The sequence below is a fragment of the Candoia aspera genome, chromosome 1 (assembly GCF_035149785.1).
Source record: "Candoia aspera isolate rCanAsp1 chromosome 1, rCanAsp1.hap2, whole genome shotgun sequence".
Classification (NCBI taxonomy): Eukaryota; Metazoa; Chordata; class Lepidosauria; order Squamata; family Boidae; genus Candoia; species Candoia aspera.
Genome location: NC_086153.1, coordinates 182092034 through 182114499, shown reverse-complemented (window position 1 = coordinate 182114499; position 22466 = coordinate 182092034). Strand labels below are relative to the sequence as shown.

The 22466-nt window shown below is 38.4% G+C and overlaps 1 protein-coding gene across 3 annotated transcripts in view; it reads left to right on the top strand.

The window, feature by feature from the left end:
- The window catches only part of MYO1B (myosin IB), a 139229-nt gene that overhangs the window by 108564 nt on the left and 8199 nt on the right, over positions 1 to 22466 (top strand). The window contains exons 18-27 of one of the 3 annotated variants that reach the window (XM_063318052.1): positions 3223 to 3423; positions 4585 to 4678; positions 5773 to 5922; positions 6639 to 6707; positions 8583 to 8669; positions 8952 to 9038; positions 13854 to 13940; positions 16486 to 16560; positions 17198 to 17332; positions 20429 to 20535. In XM_063318052.1, coding sequence (XP_063174122.1) covers positions 3223 to 3423; positions 4585 to 4678; positions 5773 to 5922; positions 6639 to 6707; positions 8583 to 8669; positions 8952 to 9038; positions 13854 to 13940; positions 16486 to 16560; positions 17198 to 17332; positions 20429 to 20535 — 1092 coding nt within the window. The remainder of the gene's footprint in view (positions 1 to 3222; positions 3424 to 4584; positions 4679 to 5772; positions 5923 to 6638; positions 6708 to 8582; positions 8670 to 8951; positions 9039 to 13853; positions 13941 to 16485; positions 16561 to 17197; positions 17333 to 20428; positions 20536 to 22466) is intronic. The other 2 variants (XM_063318053.1, XM_063318054.1) reach the window with 2 other exon arrangements.

Below are 22466 nucleotides of genomic sequence, written 5' to 3'. Positions count from 1 at the left end.
TACTGCAACCATGATTTATTCTGTGTTTAATTAGATCCTTTTGTTGTGCTGAAATTGTTACTTTTTTTTTGTGCTGAAGTTTTTACTTCCTAGCCAAATGTGGCACCAGAATTTGTTGCTATGGAACTATTCCCACGGTAGTTATAATTCAGCTAATAACACAGTGGCACTTATCCATTTAAATATTTGACATTTATTAACATTGACTTGAACTAAATATAATAACAACTGATGCTTTTGAATGTTGAACATATCTGTAACATAATATATCAGATTGGGTCTCTCATCACATTGAACCATGCTTTGCTTGATTGTGGTTTGTTGAATAAGCCAAAATTTGCTCACATTTATCCAGAAACTAGGGCTGGGCCAACCAAGGGCCATGTGTGGCTTCAAACACCTATATGATAGTTTCTGGGATGTCCCATGATTGTGCACTGAAATTCAACAGCAACTTGTCAAGAGATTTAAGTGCACCTGAAATAATAATAATATTAAAAAAGTTAGCCCTGCCCACACAGGTAATGTCGTGTCACTAACCTGCTCCTGCAAATCTCTAGGCTGCTGAAGACTGTGATCACAAAAAGTGTGGCCTGGCCACAGAAAAATTGCCTGCCCATGACATAAAGCCATTTGCGTAGTGTTGGTGTTGAAGCTTAAGTGTGATATTGTTTACACAATGGAAGTGCATCAAAATAAACACTGAGTTAAAATACGTCATGAATGTTGAAGATTTGCCTATCAACAGTTGCCGTATGTTTTCATATGAGGACTGTCTTCTTCCAATTCTTAGTTAATGATACATTTCTCTAAATTGCCCACATGCTCAGAATGTGGGTGTCCATAGTCTTTAATTTCTTCAGATTAAGCAGTTTCATTAGGAGTTTATAACTCATCTTTTTGTTAAATCAAAGGAAGTTATAGCTCAACTTGGGAAAAACCTAAAACCACCAACTAAACACCACTGTTCTTTCGAAAGCATGGAACATTGTAATCTTGGAAAAATGTACTGAACTTAAAGTGGTGAATCTGCTCAGTAAAAAAAAAATGCTTCCTTGGCCGCTATAGTCTCTTCACTGACATGAAAAACCAGTATTACAAATTTAGGAATTTATACTCATGGAATATATTTTAGAGAGAATAAAAAACTACTAATAATAGAGATCAGAGGATATCTGTGTTCAACTATATCCTCCCCAGTAGAGGACATAAATTCTTGTATAACATATTTGGGAAAATGTTATGTAGAATTTTGTATGTTGAAGCATATAAATTCATGGAAATTGTATATTTAGCTATTTATTTGTGCAACTTACTGAGCTTGATCTAGATATAACCCCTAGAGATTTCCATGGAAGGTTGATGATCCTGCAGAGGCTCTCACTGGCCTAGGGAGAATGTATATGTCAGGTTTTTTCCTTCAGCCCTCTCTAGCTCTTTAGAGGGTTAGACCTCCCAGGTGGCACAAGAGGAAGCAGAACCCATACATTTTTCATTTTTCCCCCTTTTCAGAGGAAAAATGCTACCAGCATCAAGAGTCAAACTCTGGCTCTAAGCTAAAATAGATGAATAAGCTGTAATCAATGTTTTTTTGGTTGTAAACCAAACTGTTGGACCCACTAGTTTTAGACAACTTTTACCCAGTTTCCAACCTTCCCTTTTTAAGGAAGGTTGCTAAGAGGGTGGTTGGCACTCAGCTACAGAGGGCCATGGATGAAACGGATTATCTGAACCCTTTTCAGTTCAGGCTGGGGCACAGTACTGAGATGGCATTGACTGCTCTTGCAGATGAACTCTGGAGGGCTCGGATGGGTGCAACCACCCTGGCCCTTGTGGATCTCTCAGCAGCTTTTGATATCATTGACCATGGTATGCTTCTGAGTCTGCTTCAGGGGCTGGGAGTTGCAGGCACAGTTTTATGGTGGTTTTCCTCCTTTTTCCGTGGCCTGTTTCAATCAGTGTTTGTAGGGGGAGAGGCCAGGCCCTAGGCCCTGCAGTGCAGGGTTCCTCAAGGCTCAGGTCTCTCTCCTCTCCTCTTCAATGTTTACATAAAACCACTGGGTGAGATCATTTGCCGGTATGGGCTGTGGTTCATGAGTACACTGATGATACCCAGTTATACATCTGTACTCTGGTCAGGCAGGTGATGCTGTCACAATGCTGACCGAGTGCCTGGAGGCTGTGAGAGTCTGGATGGGGAGGAACTATTTTCAACTCAACCCTGGCAAGGTGGAGTGGCTTTTCGTTTTTGGCTCCCCATGATCTGGTGCCATCTTTGACTCTGGACAGGATGGCAGTCCCAGATGGAGCTGGTGTGCATTTTGGGGTCCTCCTAGACTTATGGCTACTGCTCAACAAGCAGGTGGCAACCATGGCTAGGGGAGCCTTCGGACATATTTGTCTTGTGTGCCAGTTGCGCCCTTTCCTGGACTAGAGGGCTTGCTCACAACTACTCATGCCTTCGTCACTTCCTGTTTGGATTACTACAATGTGCTCTATGTGGGGCTGCCCTTGAAGACCACCCAGAAGTTTCAACTGGTCCAGAATGCAGTGGCATTCACACTCTTGGACGCTCCTTGGTCTGCCTATGTTACACCCCTGCTGCATGAGCCGCACTGGCTCTCAGTTTCCTTCCGGGTGCAGTTCAAGGTGGTGGTTATCACCTTTAAAGCCCTACATGACAGGGGACCAAGTTGTCTGTGGGACCGCCTCTCCCTGAGAGTATCTGCCCATCTCTGGCTAGGGTAGGCACTCTCCAGGTCCCTTTCCTTAAACATTGTCACCTTGTGGGTCCTTGAAAGCATGCCTTTTCTGTTGCACCCCTGCTCTATGAAACACCCTCCCCCTGGAGACCTGACAGACCCCCACCCTTTAATCTTCAAAAGAGCATTCAAGACCTGGCTCTTCCCCTGGGCCCTGGGATAGGCTGAGGTCATAGCGGCAGGAAAATATGATGGGTTGCATCAGTGATGTGTGGATGAGGCACCAGGTTTTTCTGTTTTTTTTCTGGTTTTGGTTTTACTGTTTTTGTTTTAGCTGCATCTATAGTTTTTATTGTTGAGTTGTAAGTTGCCCAGAGTTTGGTTTTAAGATGACTGCTATACAGTACAAACGTTTTGAATAAAATAAACAAAAATTAAATAATATTTCTAACAAATGGGTGGGAGCAGTAGATTTCCATTCTATGTGTTGCACTTTTTCAATTAACTCTTTTATTTGCAGGTGTATTAAACCTAATGACCAAAAAGCAGCACACATCTTCAGTGATGCTCTAGTTTGCCATCAGGTTCGATATTTGGGTCTGCTGGAAAATGTCCGAGTCAGAAGGGCAGGATATGCATTCCGTCAAACTTATGAGCCTTGCCTGGAAAGATACAAAATGCTTTGCAAACAGACATGGCCACAGTGGAGAGGCCCTGCAAGGTAAGAATTACTAGAAATAGATGCATCCTGGTACAGATATGACATACATTGCTTAGCTCTGGATAAACAGTTGAGATTGGACTGTGGCACTGCATACTCCTTCTGGCATGACAGTTTAACCAGTATCTGAAACTATGATTTGAGTATAGCTGGCTTGAACCATGATTATTATTGATGCTGATGATAGAACCATTCAACCAGGGTTACATTCAGCAGAAAGTAAGTCAGTGTGCGCAAAGAAAGCAAAATAACACATCCCAAGTACCATCTGCAAGCATAGTTAAGGATCTTGCAACATTATACTCCCATTGACCTAATGAGAGCCAAACGAGGGCCTCTATGTAGCTTTTTATTGATGCCTGTTTCTTACGTATTGTAAATTGCTAAATACATCTGGAGTAAAGACTGTGGCATCATTGTTTCAGAGGACAGACTACAGCTTTGCATGTTGCATGCAGGTACCTAATAAAGGTTAAAGGGGTATGCAAAATTGAACTTGGATCCTCATTTTTTGAGGCAATTTATTTGCACATGGGTGTGGAAAGCATGGCAAGAAGGACATGTAAAAATGCTCTAATGCAATTTTTTCCTTATTTTTATATTATGGTTTTCATTATCCTTTTGGATTTTTTTCTCATCTTTCCCAGTGTTTTGTGTAATTGTTGATACCCTTCTCAGTGTTAAATTGCATATTTTTTACCCACAGTTGTACTCTATACCTATATTACCCTGCCCTAAAAATACTTTTCAATAGAACATAAACATATATTTTGGATATAGGTGGTAGCACTTGGCCAACCTTCATTAATCACATGGTTGGATCTGATTAGTGCTTGGGTGGGAGACTAGGCTGGGAAATTGAAAAAACATCCTGGAACAAGGCAGTGGTAGGTGACTTCCAAGAAAACATTATGGCCTAAAACTTCTACTTCTCAGTCACTATCACCATAACATCTATTCAATGGCCTGTCATTTTCAGTGTTGGACAATTTTCTGAAAACCTGAGATGTAAACATTTTTGTCCAATTTTATTTTTTTTAAAAGTGTCTATATAGCCAAGCTTTCTTTTCATAAAGTTCTGGATAATATGCAAGCTCAGCATATGAAAGAGAGACTACTTTTTGACCAAGGTTGTTTGCATTCTTTTTATCTGCCTTTTAGAACTGGAGTTGAGGTCCTTTTTAATAAGCTGGAAGTCCCTGAAGAAGAATACTCTTTGGGAAGATCAAAAATATTCATCCGCAATCCAAGAACTGTATGTGAAGTAATATTGCTCACTTTAGACAAAGTATTTGAATAAAGGTTGTCCTCTATTTTATTTCATTTAGGACACTAGAGTTTTAATTTGATTTAAGCAATGAAGGGCAAACTTAATTAGCTTGAGGAAAAAACAAGAGAGTGGTTAATGGAGCAGCATTATTTTTATCATTGTAGTGTAACAATATATAGAGTAACATTCCTCAAAACATTATTTACTTGGACTTGAACTTCAGAAGAGATGGGTGGCAATATTAATGTTATATATAAATATGTATATTGACAGTGAGGGTGAGAGTGGGAGAGAGTTTATATCTTATTTTTTTCCCCAGAACTGTGTTTTGGCATCATGGCAACTCTTTAGAAGGTATATGCAGCAAAATAAGAGGATGGTAATCTTACCAGTTTGACCTGCGGATAGAGAAAGCTGTTTTAGTATTATCTTCAGATTCCTTGAAAACCAAATCAGATAAAAACTAGCACATTGGAAAGTGAACTACACCCTAGCTTGTTCCATAGTGATAATAGTTTATAACATTTAAATGTGATTTCCTCCATCTACAGTCTGAAATTGTGGATTTATTTATTTATTTTTATGTACTCATTTAATTTTTTTTTATCCCGCCTTTATTATTTTTACAAATAACTCAAGGTGGTGAACATACCTCATACTCCTTCCTCCTCCTATTTTCCCCACAACAGCAACCCTGTGAGGTGGGTTGGGCTGAGAGAGAGGGACTGGCCCAAGGTCACCCACGGCTTTCATGCCTACGGCAGGTCTAGAACTCATAGACTCCTGGTTTCTAGCCCAGCACCTTAACCACTAGACCAAACTGGCTCTAGACCAAACTGGAATCCATTCTCTTTCTCTCTGCCATAAACCAGGCCTAAAGTAGATCAGACTAAAAAATGCATATATTCCACAGTCATCCATTGAGTTTCATAGTTGAAGCAAAGGAATTAGTACATCAAAACTTGATATTTTAGACACCACATCAATCTAGCTTTCTTTGGAGAACAAGATACTAATATTTTGAATATGTATTGATTTTTATTTTGCTGTCCCTTTTCTCTTTCCCCAAACCTTGATAGCTCTTCAAATTAGAAGATCTAAGAAAACAACGGCTTGAGGATTTGGCTACGTTAATCCAAAAAATTTACAGGGGCTGGAAGTGCCGCACATATTTCCTTCTCATGAAAAAAAGTCAGATTGTGATTTCCGCCTGGTACAGAAGATATGCGGTAAAATGGGATTTCATTTATCAGGCTCTATTTCTGTCCCTTCAGCATGGCTGGCAGTAATTTAAAAAAGAAGTGATAATATGCCCAGTGAAATAAAATAAGTAATTGAAAGTTAAAATGCACATCAGTTTTGATACTCTGGTTTGGATTTTGATAGATTTACTAAGGCATTGTTATAATTTAATAATTATAAGGCAGTCAGTTAAGGAGTACCTCACTGTAGAGCTTTTTTCGTGGTTAAAAATAACACTTTTAAATTTGAAATATAAAAAAACAGATTTCTTGGTTGTCTTATTGCTAGGAAGTATGTTTGGAAACAGCAGCTTTTAAGACTGTAAGCAGAAAGGTTGAAGTAACGGGAAACTGATGTTCTCTTATTGCAGATACAACAAAATCATTGTTAATTAAAAGCATGATTTATATGCCCCTTATTTAGTTATTAATCCTTGTAATTATTGACCATAATTTAATTATTTGCACTTCATGCCTGGTCATGGTCAAGGTGATGTAGGGCTCTTGTTGCACTAGTATGCTTCTAGAAACAAGTTCATTTAGAAGTAAGCGGTCTCAAGGATAGTCCTATAAAATATACATCACAATAGAACCTTTGAAGCTTAGAGATTGAATGAAAATGTTCACAGTTTGATTAGTATTACAGTATTTTAAAACTCAACTCATGTTTCTGTATGCACATACTTTTAATTTTTTTAAAACAGCAACAAAAGAAGTACCAGCAGATCAAGTGTTCTGCCATCATTGTACAGTCTTACATCAGAGGATGGAAAGTGAGTTTGGAGAATGACTTCAGTATGCTTTCTTTTCTTATCCTGTATGAGTTTAGTACAGCAGTTTGAGTGGGGCACCCCAGTGTCAAGGAGTAGACAGCCCATGGGCTGATGCAGGTCCTAGCCATATTTTTGACCATAGTGCACACTTCAAGTTAACACTGAAGAAATGTGGTGTAAAATTCCTGATTTTTGGTAGCATGAACTTTTGCTTAAAAGAAAAGGTCCTAAAATTAGTGTGTTAAGCCTCTGGTAGAATTGAGCTTTAAAATGTCCACTTACCACCCCCAAAACTGGCCATAGCATTTTTCTTTGCTCATCAGGGGATGTCACTACATGACTGCCATCCCCTACACTGTCCTTGGAATCCAACTTTAGAGAAAAGTACATCTCCTGGCTACAAAAAGATTGTCCTGGTAGTAATTAAAATTAAGAATAAATTAGAAACCTAAAATTCTGTTACTGGGGAGCATGGAGGCATAATATTAACCAGTTACACTTTATCAGAAGCCAGAAACATCTATTATTTTCTGTAGAATGCTCCACCTCCCCATTCCCTCTGCCCCTGGTGAAATAAATAAATAAGAAAACCAGTTGGTCTAGCAGTTAAGGTGCTGAACTAGGAGCAGGAAAACCTGGGTTCTAGTCTTGCCTTAGACACAGAAACTAAATGGGTAACTTTGGACCAGCTTTCTGTCAGCCCTAGGAAGAAGGCATGGGCAAGCCACCTCTGAAAATGGTGCCAGGAAAAGTCCATGGACATGTCCAGGCCATCACTAGGAGTCAAGCTTGACTTGAAGGCCCTCACCCATCCCACAAAAGGAATATAATACCTCTCATTTTCCTCTTAGTGCATCTAAATTGTAAATGCAGCTTCTTAGGTCAGACCTACACCATGCACTTTGTGAACCGCAAGTGCTTCTCCTCCACAGTCCTCTCCTCCACAGAAGTCATAAGTAGTCATAAGATGATTTGCAGAGGAGATAGAGCAGAGACTCCCTCCTCTGCCCATCCCATTCCCTTTGAGATGTATCCTCCAGTCCTTACTCTGTGGTATAACCACATGTCACAACCCCTGCATAGAGGAAAATGAGCGGATAGAAGAAAGATTGAACATCACCCAGTTCTCATCCTGTTCCCTCTATGTCATTCTGTGCTTTAATGAAGTAAAACAGCTGATTTGCAAATAGGCAAGGAATGGCAAGGTTTTAGAAATACAACTAGGTCATGTCCATTGTAATTCTAGCCTCAGTGTTTAAATAACTATCACAGCCTCTCCAGTTTCATGTGCCAAAAGAATCTAAGTGCAAAACTAATTAAATAAAATGCAGTTTATGGAATGTGGTTGGAATTATTATGCTTAAAATAACCTGCTTTTTTCCTTTTTTTCCATTCTCATTTGAAGTTTTGGTATAATCTGCATTGCTTGCATCTATTTATTGTTTTTAAAACATGAGTGGTTGTGGCTTAAAATTCCATGTCAGCAGCAGAATTTGATGAGTCTGGAAAAGCTACTTTAGGCACCAGTCCTACTCAAGTACTAGTCATAGCTCATAGGAAACAAAAGCCATCTTTTCCCACAGCTCCAGTTTTATAAGTTTTGCACATTTTTAATATTTTAAACCTTGCATTCTGGAGCACTAAAAAGAATTGCATCGAGTCAGAGGGTTTAAATGAAATAGTGATGAAGCATTAATCACAAGCATTTCCTGCACTTCTGACACTTTAGAGAGATGGGGTGAAAATGTGAATACATCCTCATACCCCCTTTCTAGTTCCTGCACTTCTGACAAGACAAGATTGCTTGTGCAACTCTGTGTGTGTGTGTGTGTGTATTTAAATGCTAACTTGGGGGCATGGGGTTTTGTTTCACAGGCCCGAAAGCTGCTTCGTGAACTGAAGCACCAGAAACGCTGTGAGGAAGCTGTTACAACCATTGCAGCCTATTGGCACGGAGCTCAGGTAAGAAAAGCAGATGAGTGTTTGTTTCCTAATCACCTCATGGTACAAAGGTTGTCTAGATAGACCAGAGAAATGATTTTCCAGCTGCTTAATTTATCGCATTTGGATTTGTCCTCTTTTGCAGCTGTAGTTTTAACAAATTTCAATCTAGCCGGCAAAGGCTTTACATTGATAAGGTATGAAATGTTGTCTTTCTCTTTCACGTCCTCATTCCTTTGGGAAATTGAAGCAAGCCTTTTCTCTCTCAAAATGTTCTGTAATTCATTTTCAAATACATCACAGGCGCGAAGGGAACTGAGGCGGCTGAAGGAGGAGGCTAGGAATAAACTTGCTATTGCGGTTATTTGGGCTTACTGGCTTGGATTTAAGGTACTACATGCAAGTGTCATGTGCCCCTCCCTTCCTTACCCAAATTGCCTACCCATTAGTAAAAAGGATTCATAATCATTTTTACTAGGCTACTAAACTTGAGCACCTGGTTGCTGGTAACCCCTATTCTCACCTTATGCCTGCTTAACCTGAAAACCATCCCTGCTAACAAATTCTGAGCATGCCGATCTTTAGATAGCACTAACTGCTTGTTTATAAGCCAGAAAATAATTAGACTAGTGGCTCTAAGATGTATTTTACTCAACTGAAATGTTTCAAAGCAAATTATCTTTAGTATGCTATAATATTTGTACAGGTTCCTATACTAAGGCTGTTTGACAAAATGTAATTGCATTAATTAATTTCACAGCAGTGTCCCTATCTTCTAATTGTGTCTTAATACATAAGAAAGGGTTTTTTTTTCATCCCACACAAAGTACTAGGATATGATTTTATTTATTTATTTATTACTGGGGAATATGACCAATCTGGCATATGAGCCTATCAGATCCAATTAGGTTTTCAGTATAGGACTTTGCAACTTAGTGTAAGAAGTAGTATGTCATGTTAAGGGTTAGGAAATGATGGTTGAAATCATCCCCAGTATAGGCCACAACTTGCTGCTACTGCTTGGCATTTAGCTTTTTCAAATTTCACATACAGTACATCAGCTCATATCTTAAGGATTGTATGCAACTGCCCATTTACCAAGTTGCAACCAAAGAGTAGAATTAGTGACAAAATGCAGTCTGTTAAATTCCAGAGCAGGAGGTTCTTCCCCCACCTCCATGTGACAGTCACTTGGAGTCAAACAATGTAACATGGAATGTGCACTTAGCTATGGAAAAATTGCAAGATTTGTGCTCACATTTGGGGGAAGTGCATAGGAAATGAGGGCAGAGCTGATCATAGTAAATTGTTGCTTTTAGCAAGAATACCATGGAAAGATTGCATGTTGGTATTGGATGATGGAGAACTTTAGATACTATCATTTGGTTAAACATATTAGATCTCTTTTCCCTGCCATGAAAACTAGGTATGGTTTTGATGCAAATTTATAAATAAGAGTATGCCTGTTCATTTGCTAGAAAGTGAGTCTTATTTTGCCATTATTGAGTTTGAAGCCCATGATATAGTGGCCTACTTTAAACAAAGTATAGCAAAATATTACCATTTTGTGTTTGCTGGAGATACCAACAGCTAGCACATAGACTACAGTTCTAATAGTTTGTCACTCAAAAACTAATACTGTTTTCCTTTAAGGAAATATATTTTTAAAAGTGATCAGTGTTAAAAGATCAGTTTAACAGTATGTTCAGACTCTCCAAGAGTAGTCAGTTAATATGAAAAATTGAATTATGGCCCTGAAAAAAAATTAGGAATTCCTGTGTCAGCTGTTCTTACAGATGATACATTGAAGTCTCTTTCGTAAACTAAGCTGGCTCTGGGATTCAGGATGCAGAGAAGGGTAGCTAAAATCCTATCCCATTGGGACCTCCCATATGAATACATACTGTGGAATTTGCAGTGAGTACTGCTGTTTCTTTCCCTCAGTGACTCATTAGCCACTGAACTAATTGGGTGTAAGCCCAAGGCTGGATTTGGATCTCACTAAAAGGATAGCAATCTCTTCTCAGTAATATGCTCACTAACATCACTTAACTTCCCATTCTGGGCATAACAGATTGGTATCAAATTTCAGTAATTTTGTATTTTGGAGAGATACTGCTAAGTGATGGTATGATCCATGCTTTGATGTAGAAGACTCCAGGCATTTTCATTTAAAGTTCATTGGTGGGACAGTCATTGTCACTGCAGTTCTGCTGCCAGTCAGAAGGCTTTCTCTAAAAGGCTAACAGTGTGGCTTGAAATGAAAAGGTTGCCTGTGTTGCCAGGCCCAGGATAGCACCTAATTGTAGGGGCTCTGAGACTAGAGAGCCTTTGTAGGTGTTCACTGATAACAGACCCTGACACTGGGCCTGTTATAATCCATAGAGTTCTGGATAAATCGTATCTCCCAAACTGGCTTTCTCCAGTTGATGTGGACAAGTGTTCCCAGAATTTCCAGCCAACATGCCAGCAGGTTGGAAGGCAAATATGCATCTTTATCTGGCTCACAGTATAGAATATTTATTAAAAATAATACTTTATTAAGACTTTCTGTTGAGGGGTATTGCACATGACAGTTAACTGGGAAGTTGGAGAAAGAGAAGCAACCAATAACATTTGAACTCCAGAAAGACTCGATGTAACAAATGTCAGAATAGGGTGGCGAACATGGGTCATCAAGAAGTTTCTTTAGTAATTTTCTTGTAGTCTTTGCCAGAATGGCTGTAGATCAGGGAGTCCAAAAGTACCTAGACCTTAAAGGTTCCCAACCTGTAGAATAGGCTTCCAGTAAGATTATATAACAAAATGAAAAGTATAGTACGTATGCAATGTTCGACCTTCCTGCCTAATGCTGAAATAGAGTTTAGTTCCCATTGCTGCAAGGTGCCCTGTTAATCTCTTGAAGCAAAACAGTGAAGAGCTTTGTAGCACCTTAAAGAGTAGCAGCTTTGTGATTGGTGTTCCTTATTTATCATCCCAAATGCGTAAACTGCAAGCATTTTGGGTGGAATTGGACTAATCACAACTGATATAATTATTCCATTCTCAGATCATATTCCAATCCTTTTGCAAAGGAATAAATGGTTACAAATCAGAAATTTCAGTATCTAAAAACTAGTTGTGAAACATTCCCCTCCCCCCCCCAAAAGGACATTCTGTTACCCAACTGAAGATAGCCAATCTTCAGAAAATGAATGACATGGACTGACCACTGGCAAACACTTGTCATGCCGTAATTACGTAGCTGTCTTTCAGGCTCTTTGTATAGGTGTGGTTTAGTATTAGAGAATAGGGCTCTTTGAAGCTTCAAAGGGATGTTTTGCTTTGATGAAACCTTCTCTTCTAGCACTGCCAAGGGCTTCCAGGCTGGGCAGCTTCTACATGGTGTGTGCTGAAGTGGCTAGCTTGAATTGTCTTTGGCATGTGTTGAAAGGCTTGCAGGATGAGTGGCCTCAATAAATACTGTTGAATTGCCTATGTTGTGCACCAGAGTGGCTAGCCTGGAGCCCTCTTAGCATCTGCTGAAGGTTTTTTGGGTTGGACATCTTCACTGAGCATCACAGGCGGTACTGCAGTCTGTGCCTAAGCCAATTCTGGGCCAAATGGCCCTTACACTCTGCACAGGCTCTGGCCAATACTGTAGAAAAGGTGAGCAGCACCTCCTCTGCAAGTTTACTTTTTGGTGGCTGGTCTGGAACAAGAAATGTGTGCTAGAGCTATCCAACCTGGATGACCTTTGGCTGCCACTGGGAGAGAATGCTGAGAAGAGCTGAGTGGCTTCCTCTTTTTAATGAACAGATCACATTGCCTCCAGAGCCCAAACGCCTTCATCAAAGTACATCCACCTTTCTTCACACAGGGCTAATAGAAAATGATGTTTGAAATAAAATGCTATTTCTATTGAATCAAAAAGGCAATATTAAGAAAGATAAAGCTATTTGCAGCCTGATAATTTGCTGCAGGTATTATTTAATGTAACACTTTGCTTTATTTGAAGTTACAATGATGATACTTCAGAATATGTAGCATAAGGATTTCACATTTGAGTTAAAGAATTGCGAAGAGACATTTATTAGAAATTGTACTGATGGCTGAAGTATTGTTAAAATAACCTAGCGTTATAACTTTATTTTGGACCGAGCTGGTACATTTAATGATAATGAGAATTTCACGCATACAGTTGTGCTGACTGATGATTTGACTGAAATATTTGAGGATTAGTTATCTAAAGTAAAGGAAGTTGGTACAACCAACCCCCTATTGTGAGAATATTCACAAAGATGTTTTGTTATTTGGGGATTGTACTACCCTGCAATCATAGCAATTAGCAAGGCTGTTGCCCTTTTTAAATTTTATTTTAAACACCTTGAATATGAAATGAGGGCCCCCAACCTAAACCTATTAATGATCAACTGCAATCTTTTATTCTACCATCTGACTGTTTAAAATCTTAGTGAATGGAAACTACAAACCTTTAAAATGTTTCTGTCTGCAGTAAATACAGAATGATGGTAAAATTGCTAAAATGGCTATTGTTGCCGGTGTTAGTCTGCATCCAGAAGTTTGAATGTCCTCCACTAATACTAAAGCATCAAAAGGAGTAACAGAAAACCCTACAGAGAGCACAAATGCTTTTCTTTTTTCTTTAAAAAAAAAAGTATCTTCCAATGCAGTTTTACACTGAAGTTATTATGACTGTGATGTGATGTCCTTTGCATGTCTTTTGTGACCACGCCCCAAAACATTTTGAGAAAAATGCATTGACATCAAAATATAGTATAAAACTAAAGAAGGTCATATGTGCCCTCAACTGGGATTCCTTCAGATACTTGCCATTGCTGAATGGAATACATAAGCTGGTTTTTAATATTTTAGCCTGAATTAACATCCCTTTGGGCTGTGGCTCTGCAAAAGGTTTTCCATTAAAGTTAAGAACTGTTCACCCTTTTGTGATGTCCCATGAGAATGCTATTACAAGGGAATGTCTGCCACTTATTCTTTAGATGTGCCTTGGGGAAGCCGTGATGAAGGCCAGCTGCGCTTTCCATCCTATCTTCACACTGACACGCTGGGTTGGTTCCATAGGTTGCCTATTGCTCTTTCATCTTCCCATGTCAGCTGTTCTGTCAGGGGGAGCCTTTTCTTTCTCATCATTGTTCTTTCTGCATCAGGCTGTCTCTGTGATTCACTATCTAAACATTTTAGGCTCGGAGGGAGTTGAAACGCTTGAAGGAGGAAGCTAGGCGTAAGCATGCTGTTGCAGTCATATGGGCTTACTGGCTTGGACTAAAGGTACTCTCTTAAACAACTCCCTTATGTTAATCATAATCTCAGTAAAGCGTGGCATCTACTAACACATAATAAACTTCTGGGGCTATGGGCTGTACCAAGCATGATCTGTAAGGAAATTATTTTTCTTCCATGGCCTTTTAAAAACCAAACGCTCTTGTGTGTTGCACCAGACATTATGAGTTGTATGTATATGTGTCTACATTATTGCTCCAAATTTCTGAATATATTCTGAATATATTCAAATAAGATGAATAAGCTGTTTATTAATCATATTTTGGAATGAAGTAGGAAAAAAGTTAAATGTGGACATTTTGGGGTCTTATTCTTCAGGAGTTTGGACTGTGTATTTAAATGATTATCAAAGTTGTTAGTTGTGTTAAATCACACAAAACTTGACAAATGTCTTCAAGTGGGTCTGCCCCAAATTAATCTGGGGTGAATAGTAGTGATTTCTGCAGGAGTTTCTTTCCCAAGAAAGTATGTTTTCCAGTGCCTGCATTTAATTTGGGGGGGGGGAGCATATTTGGAGAGAACCGAGAAGGTAAAATACGTTGGTTCAAGTTAGAAGTTACTAGGTTAAAGCACCCCTGTTCATGCTGTATTGGTTGGACTTGTTTGATTCTCCACGTATGCAACCTTACAAAAGATGACTAAGACATACGCATCACTCTTTTTATGGAAGCCTTTTGAAACTGTTTGAAACTCAGGTGAGATATTGTTTGTTCCAAACACAATCTGACTGAAATGACCTCCTGCTGCAGCCTAATTCAAACTTTTCTAGAAGTCAATTGCATATTTGAAAGAACTGCACCTATCCATTCCATATCTTTTTGAAGCAATAAGAAATGCAACCTCCATATGTTCCCAGGGAACCCCTCCTCCACGCTTCTTGTCAATGAAACGTACATGTCTTACAATTTCTTGTTTGTACTTGACAATGGAGCACCACTGCTTTCCCAAACCTTACCTGTGTGCTTTCATTGAACCTTTGGAAAGGTTAAAAATTATCTAACTTAGCTTCTACCTGTGCCTTTTCAAGAACCGACCATCGTTTCACTTCAGTTTTCTCCCTTTCATTGTGATCTCAACTGCTGTTTCTTTTGCCTTTTTGGTATTTGGATATATAAACCCTGCCCTGCCACTAGGAGATTCATTATGGACCCCAGCAGTTGTTTTCAAATATTTTTAAAACTTTGAAAAGATAATTTTTAAAATTATACTTAAGATAACCCTCAACAGTTATAAGGTAGATTGTCCTTTAGCATTTTATTTCCTCCTCATGTGTGTTTGTTTTCAATTACATTAAACTGATATACTCATATTGAAATGAATGGGAAATTTGAACTGTCAAGTGCCAAGTATAATAATGTTCTGTTGCTAACAACTTCCCCATTATAAGGTATGGAAAATAACAAAATGATTCTCCTTTCTAGCATATCTGCTACTTTTTTTACTGATAAAGAAAAGTCAAATCAAGGTGATAAGGAACTCTTTTTGAAAGCTTAATACTTTCTAGAAAAGCCCATGAGTCCATAACGTAAATGTGTCCTTTCCATGCTCAAAGACAGTTGTGAGTGTGAGAAGTATCATTTAGATAAAGATGCAATTGCATTTCAAAATCACTAAGAACATTGCTTCTGAATTTCTACGTGCCTGTAATTGAAAGAAGATGTATGTTAATGCTTTAACCCTATGATAACGAAGCTCTCAAAGGTTAGATCCAATGCTGTTTTAATGTGCCTCTACTGCGTATGTATGGTTTTTTTAATTTTGAAAAAGATCCTGATTTATATGAATGGTACAGCTAATATATTTCCCAAGAGTTTCCTTTTCCAAATATGTAAGTATAAAATCAAATTGTATGTCGTCTAGATTCTTAAAAAAAGAATCCACACATTGCTTCAGAATCATGTTGTGGGAGAAACTGTATTAGGAAGAGAAAAATCTCCTTTAGTATCAAAGGAAGCATTTGTAATTACTTCCAAAGGGGGCAAATGTTAGGAAACAAGCACTGGGAAGGGAGGTTAAACCTTCTTGGCCCTTTGTGGTGGTCTTGGTCCAAATTGGGGCCCTCTGTATGGAATAAATAAAAAACAGGCGGATGCTTCTTACATGTTTAACAATGTCTTTAATCTTGCAGTACACTATTACAGATGAGGTAAATGCCCATTCTACTGATGGTTCCTTTATACCCCACCCTACAAACTGCACAAAGAGAATGAAGGGATTTATTTCTTTATTTTATATGGGGAAATAAACAATCATGTGAACACTTGTGTACAGCTCACAAAGAGAAATAGCTTCACAAAAACCTGAAAGTACTGAACAACTATTGGTTGTAATTACCTGCATTTCCACTAGACCTGTGTTCACCATAACTTGCTATAAAAAAGACTGGAATAAAAACCTGGAGTGTCCAATTCCACTTTACAGAACACCACTGAAATGTGTCTGCTTATAATGCAGTAAAGTACTGATGTCTGTGTGCTAGGGTAGAGGGCCCCACAAAAGCTATCTGTTTATTCTGAGATTTTAACTTACCCAGGTTCGTAGAGAGTACAGGAAATTCTTCCGAGCCAACGCTGGAAGGAAAATTTATGAATTTATACTTCAGAAAATTGTAAGTATTTTGCTTGTATAACCCTGTTACAGTTGTATGAAGATTTTACTTTACAGTATAGGCAAAAAGAAAAAAAAATCGGTTGAAAGATTCCACTATTTTTACAATACATAGAAAATAACAGTGAATTGTTTTTGCCACAGGCAAAAGGCACTCTTTTGTATAATTGAATAATTATCATGACTTTCACTTTTAACATCTCTACCTCTTAAGGGTTTTTTAATACTATTATACTGCCTTTATTTTTGCATCTGCCACTTATAGTGACCTCCTTCAGTCTATAAAGAAATCAAGTCCCCTGAAGCTTTCTAATTGAAGCCCAGCAAATGAGGTCTGATTTAGTTAATTTTCTGTAAAGAGAGCAAATGAAAATGATAGATACTATTGCCAAAAATGAGTATTTTTTTCTCCTGGTACAAATATTATTTTTATCCTTCAAAACTGATTTGGAAGAATTGTTTTACACCTCTCACAAGTGTTAGCACAGCACTTCCCTGCCATATCTTTGTTCCAGCTTTTGTAAAAGCCTGAAAATAGATGTCACTGCATTAAGAGATGTTTTAATCCTTACAGATGTTTGATAAAATGAAGGCTGCTTGAGAAAATAAATTGTTTTTCCCTTTTTTTTCAAACCTAGATGCAAAAATATTTTTTGGAAATGAAGAATAAGATGCCTTCTTTATCACCAGTAGATAAAAACTGGCCAGCAAGGCCTTACCTGTTTTTGGATTCAACTCATAAGGAATTGAAGAGGATATTCCACTTGTGGAGGGTAATAATATCATTCTGGAATTAATCATTTATTTTAGTTGAGGATACTTTTATTAGTCGCCTACTTAAAAGCTTATTTGAATCAAAGTAGTAAAAAAAAAAGCTTCTATAAGCATGAAAGCTGAAAATCACTAATAAAAGATGCAGGAAGTAAAATCTCTTACCATGTTCATGTACTCTGTTTTTATTAATATTGTTTTATCAAATTATACAGAATCCAATAGCTACAATGATGTTGCTTTAAATGGCACAATTCTATAGTTTAGATGTAGCCTTTGTGTTATTTACTTTCTACGAAAGGGACATTTATCTTCATTTGTGTATACTCATCAATGTTATAAGTCAAGGTCACCATTAAATCCTGTTTACGAAAATCTGGAGCCATTTGCTATAATTCAAGCAAAGTCCAACTTGTGGTATGGAATGTGCAATGTGTTAAATGTGGAATTCCCCAGACAAATCAGTTGAAACTAGAATTGCACTCAGTCTCTCCCCCATACATGAACTGAAAAATGTACACATTATGCAGTTTAATTACTACATGTGGTAGAACCAAAATGAAAAGTGTACCTGATCAAACATTAACCAATTCACTTGCCAATTCTCATATTTTCCAGTTAAGATACACTTTATCAAAGCATATCCATACGCATTTTACTTTTAAAAAATCATATATTGATGTAAGTCAGCAGGTCACAGCAGGTGGCAGTACCTAGCCAACCTTGGCTGATCTCAAAAAATTTGAGGTGCAACCTGGTTAACATTTAGATAGAAAACTACCAGGAAATTCGCATTCTAGGTTTGACTGGGAAGTTGAAAAATAATCTCAGAAGGCAATAATGACAAAATACTTACATAATGTGGGCAAGAAAAGTGTGTGTATATAAGACTTCCAGGGGAGGTATGGCGAACTGAAGACAGCTCTGTGAAAGCAGAGCCAATGACCATGGCAAAGACCAAGGAACCGGTGAGTAGACTGGTTCCTTGGAACCTCTCTGGATAAGGAGAGGACAGGAGATGACCCCCATGTGCTCCAGATGGCCATTCCTCGCAAGAAGACCACAGCACAGCAGTTTTTTGTGGGTTTGAGCACTGGGAGACAAAGGGATTAGCCATCTTACTTGCAATGTCAGTGGAGCCTTTTAAGGTACACTAAGTTTGCAAACCTCACTATCTAACCACTTTCAGAAATTGCCTGTTAAGCATTTTAAAACTATTGGAGACTTTCGGAATGACAAGTTTTAAAAGTCTTCATTGGGTGAGTTTATCTTCAACTCTGAACAAAATAAAAATGAATTATAAGCTTAAGAATTTAAAGAATCTGGAATAAACAGCAAAAAGCTAAATAAGTTTTTGATCTTAGAAAGTTATAAACAGACTAAGGGTCCAGATAAATTTGGACTAATGAAACCTACAATAAGACTTTGGAATTGATTATAAAGAACAAACAGCTTCTGGTGGGAAATAGATCTGTTTTGATTTTTGGAAGACATAATAGAGATAAGTAATTTCATGATTTAGAAACTGGACAATAGAAGGGACTAAACATTTTAGGTTAGAGGAAAAAATGCAAGCTTATGAAATGCAAAACATTATAAAAATGAAAATACTGAAGGAGACTTTGAAGAATGGAGTCAGAAATTAGTAGCCACAATATCAACAATGTCAGTAATGATGTCTGCTTCTGTGGATAGACTATGTCCAAAATACGTTATTGAAGAAATGACAGCTGTAGAACAAATTTTAGACAAGATAAAGATGGTATTGAAAGTAGATTTACAAGTGACAGGCCAAGAGAATGACTTGGAAAAGGATGTTTCACTGGCTCTACAAAGGAAACTGGCTGATGTTTTAAAATTCAAAAGGGAAATACAAATGATAACCCAAGAGAGTGACAATTCTTTCCTATTGGATTTACAAAAGAGGCTTGTTAAAGCCTTGAAGAACTCTGTGCAATGGTATAAAGAAGAAATGAAGAGAAATCACATCCTACAGCAATATTTGAATGAACTAAAGATTAAGACTCTTGGAAGTAGTAAAGGTAAAGGTTTCCCTTGACGTAAAGTCCAGTCGTGTCCGACTCTAGGGGGCGGTGCTCATCTCCGTTTCTAAGCCTTAGAGCCGGCGTTGTCCTCTTGGAAGTAAAAGGAAGGAATATAAAGTTGGTTTATTTGATCAAGGTTAAAACAAGATATGCTGTTACTTCTGGCAACGCTTTATGGACTTTCTGCTGACACCGGAACTGAAAAGATGATGCTTTGTGGATTTGTCTATAGATAAGGAATGGGATATGGGATAAAGAGGGTGAAGAGTTACTAAATTTGTTTATACTTGTGATGAAGGTTGGAAGTCACTTCTTTATATACAGTGTTTCTTTTCTCTTTCTTTATTCTTAACTTTTTTCTTTCCTTTCTGTTTTTTCTTTTTCCTTGCACTTTTTATCCTTTCTCTTCTCTTTCTTTAAGTTTAATTTGTATTAGATTGTACTATGATAATCAACATTCTTAATCAAATTATATAAGAAAAATGTGTGTGTGTGTGTGAGAGAGAGTGAGCGTGAAATCACCAGGAGACAAACTTGACTCAAGAAACTTCTTATCTTAAAGTAATTAGTTTTAAAACAGCAAATGAGGTACTTAAACATTCATAAAAATATTATTTTTAATATCATAATACTTAGTGAATTTTGTGATAAACATATAGGTAGTCCTTGCTTAGCGACCACAATTGGGACAGGCAACTCAGACATTAAGCAAGCGGTCATTAAGTGAAACCACAACTGTGTTTATGATCTTACCTCAGCTTTCCTTTCTTTAGAGACCTGCAAGGGTCATAAAAGCAAAGATTGGTCGTAAAGTTACTTTTTCATCACCATCGTAACTGTGAATGGTCACCAAACAAGGCAGTCACTAAACAAGGACTACATGTACTTTCAGAAGAGAAACAGTTGCAGTAAATGTAAATTGAGAGATGATGATGATAATGATGACTGCTATGTCTGCAATAACACCTGGGCTATATATAGCTTGAGTAGTGTAAAAAGGGCAAGCCAGTTTCAAAGGAGTTCTGTGATTCATTTGCAATGCTTTATTTGTAGTGTAAAAAGTACAGAGACCAGTTTACAGACCAGAAGAAGCTCATTTATGAAGAAAAACTGGAAGCTAGTGAACTTTTCAAGGACAGAAAAGCTTTATATCCAGCCAGGTAATGAACCACTCTGGTAACTTTGCTGAGGTTGCAAGATAATATGTCCAGATTGGGAAGAAATTTGTGAGAAAATCCTATTCATCTTTTTTGGCAGAGACTTCCAGTTCCAAGCCTTTACCAGTGTAGAGATCATCAACATCCTTCCTTGAGAATTTGTATTAAATTAATTAATGGCCTAATAGCCTAGTTCTTCTATGGTTTTATGTCTGGAACATTGGCATTTAACTTGGTTAGGCACACAGAAAAGCCTACAAACAAGATTACTAAGCATGGGTACTGTGTAGGTTAAAAATGGATGTTGTTTATCTATCATCTTGATATGAAAATCATTCTATCTGATTCTCTTGCTTAGTTAAACCCATGTCAGTGGGTAAGAAATGACAAGGTTCAGTTCAGAGAGTGAAGATGCTATAGGCTGCCTTAATATTTTAACATTTTTAAAATGTTAAACTTCCCACTCTGGTAGGAGCAGAACCCCACCATAAAACAGTGCCTCCAAACCCCACATCTTTCATGCAGTCCAGAAAAATACCATGGTTAATGGTATTGATCTCCACCAAAAGGTCGAATAAAAGGACCAAGAGGGGTAAGCTCTCCCCATTCAGGTCCTAAGGACATTCGCCAGGATGACCAATGCTGTTTTCATCCATATCCAGGCTTGAATCCCGACTGAAAGGGAACCAGAAAATCAATTTCTTCTAGTATCCGTCTTCTCAACAACTTTCCCCAGAAAGGGAATATTGGAGATTGGGCAGAAATTTTCCAGTGCAGCGGGATTGAGGGATACCCTCTTCGAGAGATGGTGCAGAACCACTTTTTTCAAGGCAGGTGGCATCTCACTCTCCTTTAGAAAGGCATTAATCACCTCTTAGTAATACATATCCCACCTGGTCGCCCAAAGGGAGCAGGCGGGGTGTGGGTCTGATCTATAGGTAGCAGAGCACCTATCCACATCCTCAAGTTCCACAAGAACCTCAGGTAACATTGCAATATAAATTTGTCAGATAAACAAACAACTAAATAGCATCATCTGCCTATTTGGCTTTTAGTCATGAGTGACTGTATCCACAAAGAAACATGCCAAAACATCCGAGTGGCCTGCAGACATCTTACTGCACCCATTTTCCCACAAAAGAGCCTCAGCCTGAACAGGGCCACTAGGTGGAATCTGTAGACAAAATAAGAGAGACGTACATGCTTCACTGCTCTTACTGCCATTCTGTAGAAGTAGATGTGCTTCTTAATGCTACACTGTAGGCTGAAACTTGGGCAGGTAACAGTGCTCAATCATATTTACTTGTTGTCTTTCACCACTGTTGCCCTAGGCATCATGCATTTTTCATGCGTTTCAACCACTTTCAGAAGACCCATCAGGAAGAAGACCATTACCAGCTTTAAAGCTGCAACGTGCTTCTGGCCCACTGAAGCTCACCTAACACCACACTCCCAATCCACTATCTCATGCATACATCAGCCACCTTACTGCCACCCAATTCCATTTTCCCTAAGCCTTCTTCCAGTGCCCCTCTCTCCAGCGCTCCCGTCCCCCCCATACAGTCCTCCCATTGGTGCACTACTGTGGGACAGGGTGAGCCATCTTATTTATTCCTTGCATCCCAGTCAGGGAATAAAGATGTTAAAGTCCAACTCTTCTGATTGGATCCCCAGGCTGGCAAATCTTCCTCTTACTATTGCCTGTAGCTTCCAGCCACTGCCATCAGTTGGCTTCCAGGAATCTCTAGAAGAGCTGCTTCCAACTAATGGACCTTCATGGTTCCAACCTCAGTCCTGAGCAACCCACACCATCCACTTTCCAATCTTCGCCCTGTCTTCCATTTCTCTCACTGGTTTTCAATGGCAAATAGTGCAACATAATGGTGAAGAAAACAAAATACTAATCTCATTTTTTAAAAATTCAGGAGTTGTTC